General features: G+C 41.6%; 1 protein-coding gene across 2 annotated transcripts in view; it reads right to left on the reverse strand.

The window, feature by feature from the left end:
• Positions 1-22723, reverse strand: part of ARHGAP6 (Rho GTPase activating protein 6) — a 500263-nt gene that overhangs the window by 61247 nt on the left and 416293 nt on the right. For both annotated transcript variants that reach the window (XM_073354775.2, XM_073354779.2), the window contains exon 3: positions 12551-12622. In XM_073354775.2, the coding sequence (XP_073210876.1) occupies positions 12551-12622 (72 nt within the window). The remainder of the gene's footprint in view (positions 1-12550; positions 12623-22723) is intronic.

Raw genomic sequence — 22723 nt, forward strand, 5'->3', positions numbered from 1 at the left:
ATAACTATTTTTCTTCTCTGATGGCACATGTCCATTCCGCTATAGATGACTTACAAGCAGTTCAAACTGCAGGTGGATTCAAATGTACTTGAACAGGGATTGTAGGACCACCTGCCGAAATTGGGCATCATCTCTAGATTGATGATAGATGGCACAGTGAGAGTCAAATGACCAGTTTGCTGTCCTAGAAGTGTTTTCTAGGAGTAGATGAGCCAGAATGGCCACAGAAGTTGCCTGAGATTTGTGCAATATCAGCCAATCAGTAGCATAAATGAATACAGCAAGAAACCCAGGAAGAGATCCACTGTGTGGGTGGCCCTTTATTCTGTCTGAAACTGCAACAAAGAGCTAAGACAAAGATCTGAAAGGCCTAGTCCAATCCAGATAAAATGCCAAAGTTCTTCTAACATTTAGAGTATGGAGATTTTCTTCCCCTTTACTTGAATGAGGCTTTGGGAAGAAGTTGGTACTGCTTGATTAATATGCAAATTGGAAACCACTCTAGACAGGTATTTTGGGTGAGGTCAGAGGAAAACCTTGTCCCTACAGAAAAGTGTATAAGAATGCTCTGATACTGAAGTCTGCAGCTCCCCTACTTTCCTGGCTGAGGTTATAGCAACAAAGAAAGCCACCTTCATAGACATGCCTAACAGAGAACAAGTTGCTAGCAGCTCAAAGAGGGGACCCATCAACTTGGCTGGAACTAAATTTAAACACTGTGGTACCAGGCTGTGAACCTGGGGGTATGATCTGAGCAAGCCCTTTAGAAATCTGATGGGCACAGGATTTGAAAAAACTGACTGGTTAGCCATGGGAGGGTGGAAAGCTGAGATAGTTCCCTCAGAATCCATTTGGCAGCTAAGAACTAACCCTTGTTGTTTCAGAAACAAAGATAGTCCAAGATATGGTAAATCAGAGCCATAGCTGGGAGGACGCCTCTTTGTATGGGCCAAATGGAGAAGCCCTTCCATTTAACAAGGTAAGTAGACCTAGTTGAAGGCTTCCTACTATTTAGCCAAACTTCCTGCACTCCCTGAGACTCTAGAGCAAACTCATTCTGAAGTTGTCAGACTTGAAGCGTCCACACTGTCAGATGGAGGGCCTAACGGTCAGGATGAAGGAAGCAGCCATGGTCCTGGGAGATCACATCCACATCTCTGAGGAGCAACAGCAGAGGTCTGACTAATAGTGCTAGCAGAGTTGAATACCAACCTTGACAGATTCATGCAGGGGCTATCAGAATAAGATAAGCAGAATCTTGCTTGATCTTGGACAAGACTTTGAGCAGGAGCAGAACCTGCAGGAAAGCATACAGCAGACCTTTTGACCAGGATAGCAGGAAGGTGTCTGTCAGTGAAACTGCACTATGACCGGATCAGGAATAAAGAAGATTACTTTTTTTTTTGTTGCTTTTGTTGCAAATAGGTCTACCTGGGGAGTTCCCCACAGCTTTAAAATGGATCTGATCACATTTGGTTGAAGAGACCACTCGGGGTGACCTGCAACAACCTGCTCAGGAGATTTGCCAGAGTGTGTTCAACTCCTGGAAGGTAAGCAACTCTCAGGTTGATAGACCTGGCAACGTAGGCATTCCAAAGGAGGATTGCCACTTGGCATAACTTTAACTAAAGCCCCACCTCTAGCCTCTTGTTTGTTTACACAGAACATGGCTGCTGTGCTGTCTGTGAGTACCAACAAATTCCATCCCTTGATATGTGGAAGGAACACCACACAAGCTGAACAAATGGCCTGAAGCTCCCTGCTATTTATTTAGAGACTTAGATCCTGAGAAGACCAAAGGCCCTGAGTGTGAAGCGGACCTAAGCGAGCTCCCCAACCTAGATCCAATACATCTGTGACTAGAGTGGGTGACTGTTGTGGTGGGGCAAAAGAACTCCCTCACAAACATTTGCAGGTTCTTTGAAGACACCAGTCCAGGGAGGACAAGACCTGAGCAGATGCCTGAACCACCATCTCCATGTGACGATGGGCCTGTGAGCACCCCGAGCTGAGCCACCTGTAGTTCTCTGAGGTGTAGCCTGGCATGCTGCACCACATAAGTGCATGCTTCCATGTGCCCTAGACGTTTGAGGCAATTCCAAACCATAGTGACAGGGTGTGCCTTTACATCTTGAGCTATGACCCACATTGTTTGGAACCTCTGCTCCGGCAGGAAAGCCCTGGTCTGTGTAGAGTCCATGACTGCCCAAATGAATTCTGTTCTTTGAACAGGTGTCAGAATAGATTCCTCTGTATTGATTAGGAGCCCCAGCATGTTGAAAGTGGACTGAATAGTGGCTATATTGGAGAGTTCCTGAGACCTGGACTAGTCTCTCACTAGCCAGTCATTCAGATAAGGGAACACATGGATTCCTGACCTTTCCAAGAAAGCTGCTACTACAGCCAGACATTTTGTGAATACGAGAGGTCTGCTGACAGGTTGAAAGGCAGTACCGTAATCTGATAGTGGGATCCATTGACCATGAATCTGAGAAACTTTCAGTGGCTCTGGTGAATTGCCAAGTGAAAATAAACATCCTTTAAAGTTGAGAGTAGCATAGCAGTCCCTAGGACCTAGGGAAGGGATAATGCTAGAGTAACAATCTGGAATTTTGTTTTCGTTAGGAACTTGTTTAGCTGTCTTAGAAATAAAATGGGCCTGCGATCCCTCTCTGCCTTCAGGATTAGGAAGTAACATGAATAAAATCCTTTCCCTCTAAATGACATGGGAACTTCCTATATGGCCCCCATGAGAAGAGACTGCATCTCCAGAAGTAGCAGACTCTTGTGAGAGTGGTCCCTGAAGAGGGGGGATAGAAATAAATTGAAGGGTGTATCCCAGTTTCACCATGCTTTAAGACCCACTGATCTGTGGTGATACAGGTCCACACACTTAGGAAGTGGTATAGGTGATTGGCAAAAATTGAAGTGGAGAAAGATGGTAGTCTGGTAAGTGGTTGACTGCTGTCAACCAACAGGTCAAAATGATTGTTTAGAGGACCCAGTTTGCCTGAACTGGCAGTTGCAGAAGAGGATGCCTCTTGTAACTTCTGCTCCTCCTTTTGGACAGATCTTGGGTATGCAGTGAGAAGGACTTAAATCATTGGGACTGCTGTGGGAGGAACTGGTTTTTTTTATGTTGCCAGTGTATAAATCCCCAGAGACACAAGGGTCATGCTTGAATCCTTAAAGTTATGAAGTCTCTTATTTGTCTTATCAGTAAAGAGTAGGGGGCCTTCAAATGGGATGTCTTGAATGATTTGTTACACCTCCTGGGGAATACCTGTCCACTGCAGCCAAGATGAACATCACATAGTGATGGCGGAAGCTATACCTTGAGCCACACAGTCCACCACCAGGCTCACTAGCAATGTTGGTTTGGCAACTCAGTTGCCTGCCTCCACCATTGCAATGAACTCCTGATTTGTCTCACCAAGAAGCTTGTCTTTGAACTTCAAGATTTATCCCAAAGGCTGAAATCATACTGACCCAGCAGAGCCTCTTCGTTCGCAATCCTAAACTGTAAACCTCCTGTGAAATAAAGCTTCCTGACAAACAGGTCCAGCCTTTGCGCTTCTTTCCCTTTCAAGGTAGAGGCCTGATGTCCCTGTCTCTTTTTTTCATTGGCAGCAGCATCTACCAGGGAGTCTGGAGGAGGATGGTTATAGAAATGCTCAAAACCCTCTGAAGGGACATAGTATCTTCTCTCCACACTTTTAGCACTGGGAGGTAGGAAAGATGGAGTTTGCCATAAAAACTTGACAGGTTCCAGGATAGCCTCATTAATAGGGAGAGCTACCCTAGAATGTCCTGAACAAGCTAAAATGTCCATGAGCCTGTGTGATCTTTCCTGTTACCTCTTCTGGTTGAACATCTCCAGCTACAGCCACCCTCATCAGCAACGCTTGATGAGCTCTGGAATGATCAGGAGCAGGACTAGTAGACTCAGTCACCATCCTCTCATTAGGCAATGAAGAAGAAGCTAAGCATTGTTGAGGAGGTCCCTTCTCCAATTCCTCCACAGGAGAGTCCCTGAGCACACTGTTCCACTTGCACGGTCCCAGTATGGGGAAAGGGAACACAGTGACCTTGCTGCAGATGCTCCTAGCACCTAGACAATATAGAAGAGCGGGAAAGGAGTGGAGAGACTTTAGAATGTGGAAAGAAGAACCAGAGGGCCACTGATATGGAGGCAGGACCCGGCTATGTGCAGGCCATGGTCCTGGACACTACAGTGCAAATAAGCAATGGTCAAATAAACACCATCCTATACCAGAAACCTACTGACCACTATACTTACCTACATGCCCCCAGCTTTCATCCAGACCACATCACATGATCCATTGTCTACAGCCAAGCCCTCAGATACAACCGCATTTGCTCCAATCCCTCAGACAGAGACAAACACCTACAGGATCTCTATCAAGCGTTCTTAAAATTACAATACCCACCTGGGGAAGTGAAGAAACAGATTGACAGAGCCAGAAGAGTACCCAGAAGTCACCTGCTACAGGACAGGCCCAACAAAGAAAGTAACAGAACACCACGAGCCATCACCTTCAGCCCTCAACTAAAACCTCTCCAGCGCATCATCAAGGATCTACAACCCATCCTGAAGGACGATTCCCCACTCTCACAGACCTTGGGAGACATGCCAGTCCTCGTTTACAGACAGCCCCACAACCTGAAGCAAATACTCACCGGCAACTACACACCATACAACAAAAACACTAACCCAGGAACCTATCCTTGAAACAAAACCCGTTGTCAACTCTGTCCACATATCTATTCAAGGGACACCATTATAGGACCTAATCACATCAGCCACACCATCAGGGGCTTGTTCACCTACACATCTACCAATGTGAGATATGCCATAATGTGCCAGCAGTGCCCCTCTGCCATGTACATTGGCCAAACCGGACAGTCTCTATGTAAAAGAATAAATGGACACAAATCAGATGTCAAGAATTATAACATTCAAAAACCAGTCGGAGAACACTTCAACCTCCCTGGACACTCAATTACAGACTTAAACGTGGCAATTCTTCAACAAAAAAACTTCAAAAACAGACTCCAATGAGAAACTGCAGAACTGGAATTAATTTGCAAACTGGACACCATCAAATTAGGCCTGAATAAAGACTGGGAATGGATGGGTCATTACACAAACTAAAACCTATTTCCCTATGATAATTTTCCCCGTACTGTTACTCACACCTTCTTGTCAACTGTTTGAAATGGGCCACCCTGATTACCACTACAAAAGTGATTTTTCCCCTGCTGATAATAGCCCACTTTAATTGAATTGTCTTGTTAGAATTGGTAAGGCAACTCCCATCTTTTCATGTACTCTGTATATCTATCTTCACTGTATTTTCCACTCCATGCATCTGATGAAGTGGGTTTTAGCCCATGAAAGCTTATACTCAAATAAATTTGTTAGTCTCTAAGGTGCCACAAGTACTCCTCATTGTTTAAACAGCAGGGGAAGCCAGCATCATCAGGTTAAGTAACAATCTAGCTGCCTTGAAAGGCTTTGGTGTAGAGGACACCAGAAAGGGCTCTGGGGTCTGCGGTACCAAAAAATGCACTTCAGGGACTGGGCTCCACAGACCTTTCCTGGGCTCCAGAGTCAGTAATCCCTCTGAGTTACAGACTGTATCTGGGGATGTCTCCTCTTTGAACACACCTCCAAGTCCTTGCCTCCGCTTGTTGCCTTCACTGTAGACTTCAAAAGCCCTGGTACCAAGTCTTTGGGAGACTTATGCTGTCTCTTCTTAGGTACCGGCGATGAGGATCTGCCTCTAGGCTCAATTAGAAGAGGGAGAGCACTCTTAGCCAACTCATACTTGCTCGGTTCCCATTCTGAGTGGGAAGGTTCCAACAGTGGGCAAAGCGCAGTACCTTAAGGTGGTACTTTAGTCTGGCAGCACTGTTCTTTTTCAATTGGGCTTTGAACCCTCTACAAATGTCACTCTCATGCACCTCTGCCAGACACGTAAGGAAGCTGGGGTGTGGGCAGCTCACTGGCATAGACTTATTACATGAGTGACAGTCTTTGAAGCCAGGAGAATGAGGTATTAGTCCAGAACCAAGCCCAGTATCCAACTAGGAAACCACTCTAGAAAATTAATATCCTAAACTTATTCGTATATCTAAATATGTACAAACACACTACACGAGATCAAAAACTGATTCTACAGGTACTATATACATTATAAGAGGGAAGACGTGGAGATACAAAGATCAGAGCTCCAACAATCGTCACTGGTGGTAGGAAGGAACTGAGGGAGATTGGGGTCAGCACAGCTCTTTATACATGTGTGTCGTGGTGCCAGGGACCAGAGGGCATTTATGCTGCCCGATGGATACTGCTCAGGGAAAAATCTCTGACAACTGTGCATGAGGTGCGCACACACCTACAGTGGAATGGGCATGTATCGATCACTCGAAGAAGAATTAAATTCAAGTGTCTGAGGACTGGAAGCAGGGTGAAATTCTGGCTTCACTGAAGTCAATGGCAAAACTCCCACTGACTTCAATGGAGTGAAGTGAAGATTTCACCCAAGGTTTTCACGCAAGTGAGGGATCTGCAACTGGAACTTTTCTTGCTGGTCTGAGATCATAAGGCCTTGATTTGATTTGATTTGATTTAGTCAGCCTTTTTCTGTGGGAAGGATTTTGATTTTTTTAAATGAAGAGTCCCTGAAGTTCTTAGTTGACATAAGTCCAAACATGACATAATGTGGTTTTTAAAATTGCTCAGATGCTTAGAGATCACAAGAGGCACGTTTTAGAAATGTAATAAAATAAAACGCAGTAGGGCACAGACAAGGCCTGAAACAAAAATACTATAATGAAAAAGAAACTTTTTGTATTTATTATGGAACTCTTCTCTCCTAAGAATATGCCAAGGCATACTGACAACATTAGAGTGAATTATTACTGAAGTAGCTTAAGTGTAAACAGTAAGAAAATACTTTTAAATTCACAGAAAATGGGTGGAAAACAAGCATGGAAGAAGAAGGTTTCCAGAGTTTCTGGCTGCAAAGACAAATCAAATATTTATTCACAGAAGTGCTTTTTCTCTAGAAATAACCAGCAATCCACCACAAACAGCCTCTTTGGGGTTCAGGAGGCTGAATTGCGCCCTAAATGTTTACATTCCACACAGAAACAAAGGCAAATTGGATAATTCTCAGTTGCTGAACAAACCAAGTTTAAAAGTTTCATGGTCCATCTCTAGAGTTTTCTGAAAGCATAAAATATTTAAAATAAAACAAAATGATCATACCATATTCCAAAGACTTAAACTCCCGCAATGATGTCACCATGCACGTACCTTCTGAATTTTATTATGTGGTTCTAGTTAGTGTTCAAGGAAAATACTTCACTATTTGTTTTTAAGAGGAGGCTGTGGGAGAGGGAGCGAGGAATCAGCTCACTGATAAAATCTTGCAGGAGAAATCCTTTTGAAGAGGCATCTATCTCTGGAATGCAAGGGTGTACAGTCAAAGAAGGGATGCTTAAACTAACACCCATATCACTGTCTAAAGACAGATGAATGGCTGTTTCTCCTGTCATCAAAATTAGAAGTGAATTTGTAAGGGAACAGGATCTCAGCTGTCAGCATGCCAGGCATCCCATTCAGACCAACGCTGACATTTTATTACTCCCCCAGACTAGCACTCTCACTGTCAGCAGCAAAACAGAATGTTTGGAAAATGCTTAGATGGCCAGAGTGACTATAAATACAAGAAGATGGAGAAGAGAATGTGATGACTTTAGAAAACACTGGGATTTATCAGGCTACTGATACTTTCACTCATGCAGAAGTGATAGATAGATAGATAGATAGATAGATAGATAGATAGATAGATAGATAGATAGATAGATAGATATAATCTGCTGTTAAGTGAGTAGAACAAGATCTGATCCTGAAATATCAGTGATTAAATCACACAATACCCCTGTACAATGTGTATTATTATGCCCCTTTGATAGATGAAGCTAGACTGTACCTCTAGGGTATAGCAATTTGTTGAGGATAGTGCAGGGATGCACCATCTGGGAGAAATCAAGGAGAGGATGCACTTCTTGGAAAAACAATCCTTTCCAAGCCTGCTTCCCACAGTGTGCCTGCCCTGCCCTAATGGCTAGCCCAGAGGGAGAAGTACCCGAGGGCAGGGAGCAAGGCCCCACCTTCTCCCTTCCATTCGCTACTCCTTTTCAGGTACTGTTCATCCCTGGTGAAACACAGAGGTAACTGTCCTTGGGCACCTCAAAGTGCAGGGTCTGCTATTGAGGCAGGCTCTGCACAGGGGATGCTCCAGGGAAGGGAAGGCTCTTTGCACTGACATAAAGGCCAGCCATAATCTAGCCCATAATGAGTATTCTGGAAACCTTGACACATTGCTCTACCTTTGTTATTTCCTTACTTGCCCTAACTTTGACCCCTTCTCAGCCCTGAAGAACAAAGCTACTAGCCCAATCTCTTAGGCAAGCCAGCTGGGTCACTAGTCGCAGGAGAACTTGGGACAAGTAACTGTGAATGAGTGAGTGGTCATAACCCGTTTGTGTGAGTATGCCCACATCCACAGAGCTGAGTGGATTTTTGTTTTGAATCAGTTGCCCGGTACTGGAAGACATTCTCTTTATAAAATAAATGGTAGAAAGGCCTGTTAAATAAACATCATGCAAGAGATGGGGATGGCTATTGTTCTTGTAGGCTGGGGGGAGCTGCAGAGCAGTGCAGTGCAGAACCCTTCTGTTCAGGTGAACACACTCCAGAGCTGGGACCAGGATCCTTATGGTCTCCTGGCCCTTTGCTCCCTTTGTCTACATTATTGCCTACCTATCTGCCACCTCCATCAATCCAGCAGCCTCTGAAGGAAGAAGGGAAAATAGGAACTCTGTGGCTCATGTAGAACAGGATATTTTTCCCACACGTTTGTTCCCCTGTATGTTATTTTTTGCAGGAGTGGAACATATAGGCTTCTGATATTAAACTTCAAGATAAGAGTATTTGGAAGGGTAAAGGGGTGTTAGGAGAGACAAGTTTTAAACGTAAGTGCATAAGAATGGTTATACTGGGTCAGACCAAAGGTCCATCCAGCCCAGTATCCTGTCTACCGACAGTGGCCAATGCCAGGTGCCCCAGAGGGAGTGAACTTAACAGGTAATGAGCGAGTGATCTCTCTCCTGCCATCCATCTCCAACCTCTGACAAATAGAGGCTAGGGACACCATTCCTTACCCATCCTGGCTAATAGCCATTAAAGGACTTAACCTCCATTAATTTATCCTGTTCTCTTTTAAACCCTGTTATAGTCCTAGCCTTCAGCCCAAAGGGAAAAAATAAGAAATTAAAATCCATAGAATCAGCACAGAAACAGGTAAAAATGTGTAGTTAAAGTTATTATAAGTATTACAGAATACCAGGAAGTAAGTAAAAACAAGAAGGAATAAGAGAAACAATATGTTGCCCTTTGCTTATGGTAATGATTCAGCCCTACATAGCAAGATGCATTCAAAAAACCACGTCCAATAAAAAACAAAAATCCAGCCTAAGAGATGCTAACAGAATGGAAATTGTTGGCAGGTAACATGCTACAGCTAAAAAAAAAAAATCTTAAGAACAAATACCTTATAGATAGATAGATAGATAGATAGATAGATAGATAGATAGATAGATAGATAGATAGAAAAAATATTCATAAGTATCTAAGCAGTACTGTAAGAGCCTGCCAGAGTCAGTGATTGGATGAAATAAACTTTTACACAATAAAGAAACATTTTAAAAGGCTGGAGTGATGCAAAGAAACAAAATGATATTGCTTAAATAATCTTTTTCATGGTGAAATATGGGGGAAAGAGTTATCCTAGGGTAAGCATTTACATGTAACAAAAGTGAGAAGCTATCTTTTCATAATAAACAGAAAGAAAGAAAGAAAGAAGGCATTGAAATAGCTCTGGAAGTAGAATTCTAGAAAACAAAAGTTTTTGATGGTACTATAGAAGTAATTGAACCATTATCAAAATAGATAATTCATGTTTACGATCAGTTATTAAACTAGAGAATAGTACACCGACTAAAGGAGAACAAGTAGGTGCAATTTATTTAGGGCTTGTCTACATGGTGTGTTAATGTGCACTAATGTGTCACACTGCTGGTCTACACTAAAAGTTCCCTACTGCACATTGACATAGTACTGTGACCTATATCAACACACACTAGAGAACTTTTAGTGTGCACCAGCAGGGTCCACACAGAAGTGTACAGTGGAATTTGAATCCCAGCTGGTGCACACTAATGCACTATACAGACATAGTCAAGTCCTTAGACTCTCAAAAAAGCTTGTAAATAAAGATTTTCTCAAGAGACGCTCAAAATCCTAGGATGGAAAATAAAATCCTACCACACATTCAAAACTGGTTAAGAGACAGAAGACAGAGTTTAGGAACAAGTGGTCAGTTCCTTGTGCATAAGGAGTTTATGGTAAAGCATGTCACAAATCAGTTCTAGAATCAGTGTTATTTACTATCTGCTTATTAACTATCTTGAAAATGGGATGAATAGCAAATAGAATTTTCTCAAAAAAACTAAATTAGTTTACTCAAGACTAAAGAAGACTAGGGGAAAAAACTAGCAAGCTGAGCAACATGATGGATAATTAAATTTACTGCAGTTAAGTGCAAGGTAGCACACACTGAAAGAAATAATTAAAAATATGGTTATTCTTTGTTCAAAAAGGAGTAAAGTATCAGAGTAAAATAAAACATAGGAGTAAAATATCAGAGTTATGAACACCTCAGGAATGGAGGTGTTCGTAACTCTGAAATGTTCATAACTCTGAACAAAACATTATGGTTGTTCTTTAAAAAGCTTAAACTGAACATTGACTTAATACAGTTTTGAAACTTTACTACACAGAAGAAAAATTCTGCTTTCCCTTTATTTTTTAGTAGTTTACATTTAACACAGTTCTCTACTGTATTTGATCCCGTCCCCCCGCCGCCTCTGTGTGTTCAATGTTACATCTGTTCCCTTAGTGACAAACGTAAGGTTTTACTAGTTTTTCTTCTCTTATCACTCCAGAGCAACACAGCTGCAGGAGAGTAAGCTGGATTCTATTCTGCCAGATGAATCGTCAACAGATTTTTTTTTAAACCAAGTTCCAATTACAAGTAGTTAGCTCTCAAGAGCCTAAGGATGTTTGCAGGCAAGTAACCTAGTCTTAGGTTCATGCTGTTGAATGCAACAGTTTATAAAGCATCAACTATCCATGATTCAGTGGAGTATGAGACCCCTCATTTTCCATGTACCACCAAGACCTTGTTGGATGATAGTCTTTTGGCGCAACTGCCTCTACCTGGGTGCTGTATTTAGTGTGTGTGCAGACTGCTTCTATATGGTGCTGAATAGTTCAATGAATAGAAGAACTCCAAGTCTGTGAGGAAATCATAAGAAAAATAAAACTGAAATAAATTAATACTTCACTCTATTGTAGCATGTCTGCATTGCACTATAATCTGTTCAATTGTATTTTAAAGCTGAATTTTGGTTTTAAGAAATTCCTGAAAAAGTATGGCAATTAAATATATGGGTAAATAAATAAGGCCAAAAGCTGGAAATTTGATGTGAGGTAAGGAAAATTAAGTGTATTTGTATTAACTTATTCAGCAAATAATGCTCATAATTTAGTTAGGCTATTGAATCACCTAACTCAATTGGAAAAACTATTACAAAAATCTTTAAAAATAAACATGACCACGGGCATTTCATTTTTTCCTGATCTTTATCAGCAATCTTAATGTGATAAAGCTTAATTATAGCATTTATTCACAAACGTTTCAGATCAACATGGAGCTTTATTGATGAGTCATTAAAAAACGAACAAAACAAACTGAAACAAACGTGCCCTTTCTAGAAATGCACAAACAGTCAAAAAATTACACTGGCTCAGTAGCTATATTAGTTACAAACTGTCATTTCAAAACTCCATTCTTGCAGTTAATTAGTATATCAACATTGGTGTCAGAATGCTAAATGCCATTAATTCTCGTTCATAACTATAGTTTTTGATTCCAGGCCAACTTTTCTGGAGCCTCTTCTAAAACAGTGACTGCAATGTTAGACACACAATTATTTAAAAGCACAAAAGTGTGGGTGCAACTTTAGAGTCTGGTTTGAGGTATCCTCAAAAATTTGGCCATACATGTGTCACCCTGAACTTATTTGAAACTGACTGTATAGTAGCAATGATAGTTTGCCATGTTTTAAACAATAACAATAATTTCCGTTTGCTAGGTAAAAAGGTTGCTTGCGTAAAAAAAGTTAATGTTGCACAGTGCAGCTAGATTATGGCAGTGACAAAAAAAATACAATATAAAATATAGTATTTTTTTCCATTGGAGAATAAATGACTAGGTAATGTATCAGTTTAGGTAACACAGTCCTATTGCAGAAGATACACATTTCAGAATACAAATCTCATAAAAATGTACAGCTATTAGATAAATATGTACGTCTTTAATCTTCACTGTACCTTTATCTCTGTTTTTCTCCTTCCCTAATGAGTCCAGTTTCTTTCTTAAGGATTTTTTCCTCTTTTGTCCATCTATAAGAGAAAGAAAAAGAAATATGTGAGGAGAAAGAATAGTTAAAGTAGCATTATCCATAAACTAGAATATATAGGGTTAAATTGTCAATCACACATGATTGGGCATACTGAGAAAGGAAAGGGTATAAGGAGGTATGTGTGTGTGTTTGTGTGTGTGTGTGTGAGACAAATGCCAGGGACAGTCACAATCCTTGAGTTCAGGGGAACACTGAGACTCTTCCGTTCTGTGCTCCTAAGAGGGTCTATGGAGGAGGTGGGATCATAGTATGCACATCCACCCACATACCAGTTTGCACAATGGAAAGATCTCAAATGATACATAAGTATTAGGTTTCAGTGGGGTAGTCATGTTAGTCTGCATCAGTAAAAACAAAAAGGAATCCTTGTGGCACCTTAGAGGCTAACACATTTATTTGGGCATAAGCTCTCGTGGGATATAACCCACTTCATCAGATGCATGGAGTGAAAAAAAGTAGGCAGGTATAAATATACAGCACATGAAAAGATGGGAGTTGCCTCACCAAATTGGGCGGGGGGGGGTCAGCGCTAACAAGGCCAATTCAATGGATGTGGCCCTTTCCCAATAGTTCCCTCACCCAAGAAGGGGTGAATATCAACAAAGGGAAAATTACTTTGTGTAGCGCTAAAAAGGCCAATTCAATCATAGTGGGTGTGGCCCACTCCCAGCAGTTGACAGGAAGGTGTGAGTATCAGAGGAAAAATTATTTTTTGCAGTGACCCAGCCACTCCAGTCTTTATTCAGGCCTAATTTGATGGTGTCAAGTTTGCAAATTAATTCCAGCTCTGCAGTTTCTCGCTGAAGTTTGTTTTTGAAGTTTTTTGTTGAAGAATGGCCACTTTTAAATCTGTTATTGAGTGTCCAGGGAGACTGAAGTGCTCTCCAACTGGTTTTTGAATGTTACAATTCTTGATATCTGATTTGTGTCCATTTATTCTTTTGCGTGGAGCAGGGATCTCAAACTCAAATCACCACGAGGGCCACATGAGGACTAGTATATTGGCCCGAGGGCCACATCATGGACACCTTTTCAAACAAAGATACAAAAGCTCCCCAATCTGCCTCCAGCCCTGCCCCCACTCCACCCCTTCCGTGAGGTCCCGCCCCTGCCCCACCTCTTCCCATCCCTTCCCGCCCCCATTCCAACCCCTTTCCCAAAGTCCCCACCCCAACTCCACCCCTCCCTGTCCCTATTCCAACCCCTTCCCCAAATCTCTACCCCTGCCCTGCCTCTTCTCCGCCTCCTCCCCTGAGCACGCTGCATCCCCACTCCTCCCCGCTCTGTCCTGGAAAGTCCTAAGCACTGCCAAACAGCTGTTTGGCTGCAGGAAGCGCTGAGAGGTAGGCGGAGGAGCAGGGACGTGGCACGCTTGGGGGCAGCAGATGAAGGGAGCTACGGTGGGCCACAGGAAATAATTCTGCGAGCTGCATGTCTGAGACCCCTGGTGTAGAGACTGTTCGGTTTAGCCAATGTACATGGCAGAGGGGCACTGCTGGCATATGACTGCATATATCACATTGGTAGATGTGCAGGTGAACGAGCCCCTGATGGCGTGGATAATGTGATTAGGTCCTATGATGGTGTGATTTGAATAAATACGTGGACAGACTTGGCATCGGGCTTTGTTGCAAGGATAGGTTCCTGGGTTAGTGTTTTTGTTGTGGGGTGTATGGTTGCTGGTGAGTCTTTGCTTCAGGTTGGGGGGCTGTCTGTAAGCGAGGACTGGTCTGTCTCCCAAGATCTGGATGAAAGCTGGAGGTATGTAAGTAAGTATAGTGGTCAGTAGGTTTCCGGTATAAGGTGGTGTTTATGTGACCATCACTTATTTTTATTGTAGTGTCCAGGAAGTGGATCTCTTGTGTGGACTGGTCCAGGCTGAGGTTGATGGTGGGGTGGAAATTGTTGAAATCATGGTGGAATTCCTCAAGGGCCTCCTTCCCATGGGTCCAGATAATCAAGATGTCATCAATGTAGCGCAAGTAGAGTAGGGGGGCTAGGGGATGAGAGCTGAAAACATAAACATGTTGGCATACTGTGGGGCCATGCGGTACCCATAGCAGTGCCGCTGACTTGAAGGTATAAATCATCCCCAAATCTGAAATAGTTGTGGATGAGGACAAAGCCACAAAGCTCAGCCACCAGGTTTGCCGTGATATTATCAGGGATACTGTTTCTGACGGCTTGTAGTCCATCTTTGTGTGGAATGTTGGTGTAGTGAGCTTCTACATCCATACTGGCTCGGATGGTGTTTTCTGGAAGATCACCAATGGATTGTAGTTTCCTCAGGAAGTCAGTGGTGTCTCAAAGATAGCTGGGTGTGCTGGTAGAGTAGGGCCTGAGGAGAGAGTTCACATAACCAGACAATCCTGCTGTCAGGGTGCCAATGCCTGAGATGACGGGGCATCCAGGATTCCCAGGTTTATGGATCTTGGGTAGCAGATAGAATACCCCTGGTCAAGGCTCTAGCGGGTGTGTCTGTGTAGATTCGTTCCTGTGCTTTTTCAGGGAGTTTCTTGAGCAGATGGTGTAGTTTCTTTTGGTACCCCTCAGTGGGATCAGAGGTTAATGGCCTATAGAATGTGGTGTCAGAGAGTTGCCTAGCAGAGAGTTGCCTAAGTATTAGGTGTTACTGTTAGACAAGTGAAAAGCAGATTCCACAATCCTACTACTTACGCTTCACTTTTAGTCATGGGGCTATATTTCAGTTACACTGATACACAGCTAATATCTTGGGGACAGGTGGGGAGAAAAACAAGACTCAGGTAAGAATTCTGGTAGTCATGTCAGATGGTTGCTAATTGACCAACTTCAAAAACGAAATTCCTCAGACAACAAGCTTTCCATCTGTGTATGGCATGTCCAGATCAGTTCAGATGGATAAGAATTTTAGAAGAACAACTGTTTCAACATAGTACATTTTAAAAAAAAATTCTATGGGGTATTAGGCACTGAAGAGTTCATGTAGCAGGGTAGGCAGGTTTCTTCTTGACTCAACTATTTCAAACGGTTGGCTGCCATTATTTTCTTAAGAATATAATGAAAAGTCAACAAAAATGACACTATAACAGGTATAAACTCAATACTCTAGGTTAAGTTATGTACCTACTTTAACATGTCACTTTTTGTTTTCTAATATCAAAGAAATATAATGGACCTATATTGAATGTATGCACTACTCTGCTTAGTGATTAATGCATGTTTACTCTTAACATGCTGTTTTTGTAATACACAAAAGAAAACTTATACTATATTTGTTTCATTGTAGCAAGAGCAACAAATATCGCCTCAGCATGTTTTCTTACACAAAGCAATTTCACAAACAGGTTTTATGATTAGGATTATTCAGCAGTCATGTTACCATATAACAGTATTATTCATACTACCATTAGTTAGACAGAGCTATTTTTATACACTTTCAAAAATAAGCCTGAATACTGTCCCTGTTAAGAACAAAAAAGTATAACATATTTTAGAATAAAATGTCAAATTCTACTCTCAATTACACTAGTATAAATCAGAAATAATTCAACTCAGGTTCAGAATTTGGCCCAGATTTGGAGATATCCCCCATGTGCATTTCTTTTTTCTTTTATAAATGTCCACAGTTTTTAGTATCTCTACATTTTAGACATTCTATAATAGCATTGCAGACAACCAAAAGACACACTCCCTGCCCAAATAACATTATGAAAAGGACCATGTTTAGAGCAATGCTGTTTTACTCCCAGTACACTCAACTGAAAGCAGTGTCAAGCACTGGCATAAGAAATAAGGGCAAGATTCTAAAAAAATGCACGAGTAACACCTGCTGCACATAAAAAATCAGGATTGAACACATGCAAATGTATGTATGCATGCAAAGCCCCAATTTACACATGAGTGAGCCTTAGCATCTACATCTTTGTGCATGTCCCTTTGCAAGCTGGGACATAGTGCACAAGTTGTCAGGACCAGAGGAGGGGTTTGCAGCAGAATAAAGGACCAGCATGGCGGGGGAAAGAGAATACAGAGCAGAGTCCTTAGAAGAGTGCATCCTTGGACAACAGAAAGAAGCTTTAGAATACCAGGGGAAAGATACTCATCTGGTAGTGTTGGTCATAAGTCCATTCCTTTCCTTTGAACCTCAGCTTTGAATTGATGATGGACATAAAGGAAAACCCATGAAATGAAGAACAAGTGGTGGGAGATCAAAGTGAAGGAGATTCAACAACTCGCCCACACCCATGACATATGCGGATTCTTCAATGCTACCAAACCACTCTACAGATGTCGCACCCACGGGCTCTCTCTCCAGGGATAGAGCCAACATTTTCAAGGACAACAAAATCGATCAATGGACGATAAAAGGAACACTTTGAAGACTTCCTGAATTGTAACTCCAATGTTGATGAAATCTTCATCTTCGATTTAATCCCTCAACATCCCAGCAAGGAGAACCTTAGAACTCCATCAGCGCTGAACAAGATAAAGAAAGCCATCAAACAGATGAAAGGCATCTGGAGCTGACAGAATCCCTGCCGAAATCTTCAAGGGAGAAGAACTGGCTTGTCAGCTTCATACCCTAATCCTCTAGATCTGGAATTTAGAAGCAATCCCAGCCAACTTTAGCCATGATTGTGACCATCTTCAAGAAAGTAGACAAATCAGAATGTGGAAACTACAGAGAAATCATCCTGTTGTCCACCTCCGGAAAGATCCTTGCCAAAATTCTCCTCAACTGACAGTTCCCCATTGCTGAGGAAATCAGCTTCCAGAATCACAATGTTGATTCAGACCATCTTGGAGTACCAGCAACATGATCTTCACTGCCTGCCAGCTTCAGGAAAAGTGCTGCAAACAACACTGTCCTCTATCCAGGGCCTTCATCAATCTCATGAAAGCATTTGATTCCACCAATCATGAGGTTCTGTGGAGATGGCTCCTCAAATTTCGATGCCTGCCAAAATTTGTTGCCATCCCCCAACTCCTCCATGACAACATGTCTGCAATGGTCATTAGCAATGGATCCAAAATGGACCCCTTCTTAGTCAAGACAGGAGTCAAGCAAGTCTGTGTCATCACTCCAACCCTCCTTCTCATCACTGACTAGCTCCCCTGCAGACTTGACATCCAGTATAGAATGGATGGCAAGCTCTTCAATCTCAGTTGCCTCCAATCCTAGACAAAGATTTTCACTAAATCAGTCACTGAACTCCAATATGCAGATGACTGTACTCTGTGCACCCACTCAGAAGATCTTCAAAAAAACAGTCAACATTCTCTCTGAGGCCTATAACCAATGAGGCCTCACACTCAACAAAACTAAAACAACAAGGAGTCCGGTGGCACCTTAAAGACTAACAGATTTATTTGGCCATAAGCTTTCGTGGGTAAAAATCCCATTCTCACCGGACTCCTCGTTGTTTGTGTGGATACAGACTAACACTGTTACCCCTCTGATACTTAACAAAACTAAAGTGCTCCACCAACAAGCTCCAAATCACCATCAATCCCTCCACTATATCTTCTGAATTAAGAGGGATGACTGATGCACCAACTGCAGCATTTTGTCCCAAGCCAAAATCTTCAACATTGAAGCTATGATCATTCGCCACCAACTCTGTTGGCTGGTCATGTTCTTTGAATGCCAAACAATTGACTCTTGAAGCAGGTCATGTTCTCAAAACTGAGTCAAGGCCAATGGATGAGGAGAGGGCAAAAAAAGCACTTCAAAGACACCCTCAAAGCCAACATGAAGAAATGCAACATTGCCATAAACTCATAGGAAACCCAAGCCTTCATCTGACAAAAAATGTAGAAGGATCTTGAGGGAAGGATCCCAACATTTTGAGACCCAACAAAGAGAACAGGAAATGGAGAAATGGGAAAGGAGGAAAGAACACGCTGTAGCCCAATCTAGATCTTCAACAATCTAAATCCTCACCATCCACGAGGAAATGTCTGTTCCAACTTCGATAAGCTCTGTGGATCCCAGAATGGCCTCATTAGTTACCTGCAGTTCCACCAATCATAACTGGCTATCATTTTATGAAGACAATCATCCTCGAATTTTGAGGGATCACTGACCATAGATCCATCATTGGACCTATGAACATGTACAATAGCTGAGGATCTGCCTCAAAGACAAGAAAATAAAGTGTGAAGGTTCAAGTGAGACAGATGGAAAAGACACTTGAGAATCTTATTGAAGAATCTGATGCTAGTCGCTCTGTGCAGCCAAGAGGACGGGGAATGGATTTTTTTCCCACCAGAACACATGATTAAATCAAATCTATTTAATATGTAAATATTTTTGGTAGCGATTTCTGCTGCATGCATTTTGGTTATGTCAGGTATAAGGCATTCTGGAAATATTTGTAACTACTTAAGGACTCAGCACATTTAGGCAGCTTTGGAAATCTTAACCTTAATATTTTCCAATCCAATAACAACAAATAATAATTTTTTGTATTTATGTAGTACTTTGCTTATTTTATGTATAGTGCTTTGAGAATAGAATTAATCCTCAAAGCATTCCCGAGAAATAGGCAAGTATTATTACCCGCAAGCAAAATTTACTCATTCTCCTCACTGTAGTGCTTTGAAGATTAATTAGCTAATATTTGCAAGTGTAGTGCTATCTACAATGAAATATCATTTAGTATTCTAACCTGTGGTTAGAAGGTGCTTAAACCACAAAGCTAACCCCACCCTCACCCAGCCTTCAGCATATTTTATTTCTATGCTCCCTTTGTCAATGATATATTAATTTAAATTAATTTAAAAAGCTAAATTAAAAGAATACTAGAGTTGCAAGGTGAAGTATTTAAAAAAGTCAGGAAATGACAAAATAAAGGATGCCTGCTTAATTTTATTCCCATGCGCTCTTGCATTATGAGAGTCATTAATTATACCACCACTTTTTTGCAGAATTCCTACCTCAGTGAATGTGCAGGTCAGAAGGTGCAAACAAATGAATCAATTGTTCAATATTTGTTATTTTTCATCTTTCTGCTTCATTCACTACCCAATTCTATGTGTTCATTGTCCAACATACATGCTAAGGCCACCATTTTGAAAAATAAGAGACTAAGCCAGGCTGACTAGTCCATATTGAGACATCTAAATAAGTGACCTCTTTATCAAAAGTGCTTTATCAAAAGCAGCTGCAATTATAGCCAATGGTTGCTGTTGGGTTCTTGGCATTTTTGAAAATCAAGTCACCTATGGTTCTGAACCAAAGCCACTGCAGAGAACTGGAGTCTTTCCATTGAAGTCAATGGAATTTGGACTAGGCTGTAAATAAGGTTTTAGGAACCTAACTTCAGACTCCTATTTTTGGAAACATGGGAAATTTATGCCTAAAAAGTGAATGTTAGACAAAATTATAAGCATCTGAAAAAAATCTGTAGACTACAAAGTTGATTAAACAATTTTATCTCTGGGTATCTGTGACAGAGTGTATCAGCCCCACACTGGCGAGGCAAGGGTTAAGGAGCTGCTCTGGACACAGGAAGCCACGCCTCCTCAGCTCTGTTGGCAATGCTCCCACTAGAGGGAGCATTCACAAGGGAGTGGCTCAACTCAATCTGGGTTGACCAAGGAGGAGAAAGTTGTGTACAGCAGCCTCCTGTCGAGAAGCTGCCAGGACTCCAAACAGCCAGGACTGGGCCTCACAGCCAAGCCACAGAGAGCCGAGAGTGATGACTTGCTATTGTCAGGAGAAGGGGTTCCAGAGACAGACCAGAGAGGAACCCAGGAGGGATCCCAAGACCTATTTGTGGTGACGACAGAGACTGGAAAAAGAGTAGGAAGTGACCCAGGGAACACGCATGAAAGTACCAGACCCTAGGCCATGCATAGATTTACTGTTTTGAATGGCCCTAGGTTGGAACCCAGTGAAATAGGGTGGACCCGGGTTCCAGGATGTTTGGGCTGACACTGGCCAGCCATAGGTGTTTTATTACAATGTAGACATACCCTAACATTCAGATTCTGCTACTCTTACTCAAATTGAGTAGTACTTTACTCGTTAGGGAAATCAATAGGCCTTTTTGAGAAGTAAGATATTGTGGTTAGATGTTGATAGGTGTTTGGCTGTGTGCATGTGTTCACTCTGTGTGCCGCCCCAGCCCTGCGCAGACAGCTGGCACGGCAGACCTTGAGCGAACCGCCCAATGACCACAAGATCTGTTAAGGGACGAAGGCACCCAGCCAGGTTTATTGTCACCAAAGCATGGTACTAGTATCCTACAGACTCTGCTGGACCACTAAGACATGTATGCCCATAACAAGGGACCAACTCAGTGAACGGCGGGACTTTCCGTTCCTCCCTAAGGCCAGACAAAGTTACTCTCTCTGAGATACATCTTTATACCCCAACACAAACAAGTTAGTACTGCCCCTTTGACCTAGTTACTGCTCCCTGACATCACTAGTTATCACCCATCGTCTTGGACATGCTGGTTCGATCAAAATATCTCTATTATGTACTGTCATCCTGATCTTATCTTTTACGAAGGGTCAGTGCATTCCTGTTATCCTTGGGGAATGTTTTAGTACCATCCTTGATATCAGGGTTTTCTGGTACCACTTGATATTGGGATGTGTTTGTGTGAGTACTCTGTCTCTAGCACTTCTTAGGAATGTGTATTTCTGCAATATCAGCCTTGTTCTTGCCAAATTTTGTGAGCAGGTCCTGTCTCATACCAGGCCTCTAATACAAGGGCTTATGTCTCAGGCTCTCTTCCTACTACAGATATTACTCAGTGTGAGGAAGGCTATCACAACCAAACCTGAAGGGACTTGCCCAAGATCATACAGCAAGTCAGTAGCATAGCTGGGGTTAAAATCCAGGAGGGCTTGGCTATCTGGAGTTTAGGTCATTATACTATACAGCCTTAGCACAGCCCAAAATTATATGAAATTAATTTTGATTAAAATAATATACAGTAAAAAGATAACTGCATTAGTGCCTGCCATGTCATGTTACTGAGAAAACAAACTCACTACTATTGTATGATATTTCATATGATGGAATTATTCCCATCATAATAAGCTTCAAGCAATTCTAAAACAAGAATATGATCCTACAACTCCTATTATTCTTATGCAAGGTCTGTATGAATAAGCCATATGACGAGTCTTTCTCAGTAGGTCACATGCAAAGAAACTTGCAGAAAAGGAAGAAGTGCATTTTTCTTTTATGCGCACAGAGTGCAACAGATCCTTTCAATTATTTTAATTCTTAGCTTTTTTCAACAAAGGAAATATTCTCTGTTCCTTATGGGGTTACTGAGTGAAGAAATAAACTCATTTATTTGGCATCTTTCTTTTTCTGTAAGATGTGTGTTTCTTGTCCATTTATGGAAGAAAACAAGGTCTGTTCTACAACAAAGAGTTATTTTCATACAGTGCAGAGGGGACTTATCTGGGAGATAAATATCATACCCATGGCTTATTCAAAACAAAAGAAGATGATAAATCTGTAATTGAAGGATATGTGATTTTAAAAATATGGAAATTCAATTTAATATTTCTCTATAGGAGCTGTAAGCATCATAATTTTCATTTAATGGAATATTACTAAACAAGTAAATTTATTTGTAAAAAAAAATAGGGTGGATTTACTTAAAGTGCAGTTCTACTCTGAAAAATGACTACAAATGGTTTCATGAAGCAAGTTTGTTCTCTTATGGATTTCCATACCAAATTTGCTCATTAAAAATCATTCTGTTTCCGTATGCCAGCCCTGAATACCCAGCCAGGGACCAAAAGTCTTGTGGTTTGTGCATCATCACCTAGAATAAAGATTCTGAAATCGAAAGTTAATTAACAATTCTGTTGACAATGCATGAAAGAGAATAGAGACTGCCACACTTTTCCATAGCTGTAGTGTTTTTGGAGTGAGAAACTTTTCTGTTGGTCACTAAAAAAAAAGCAGATTTGCTTCTGGCTACACACATGGATCTAATCTGATGAGTAAAATGGTGCAATTTTTACATTGTCATTTTTCTGACCTTAACAGCACTTTAATAAATCCTCCTTGCAATGTTTATTTAGATTAATATTGCTGAAATGCAAAGTCCCCATGTAGTAG

The sequence above is a fragment of the Lepidochelys kempii genome, chromosome 1 (genome assembly GCF_965140285.1).
Source record: "Lepidochelys kempii isolate rLepKem1 chromosome 1, rLepKem1.hap1, whole genome shotgun sequence".
In the NCBI taxonomy this organism is placed as follows: domain Eukaryota; kingdom Metazoa; phylum Chordata; order Testudines; family Cheloniidae; genus Lepidochelys; species Lepidochelys kempii.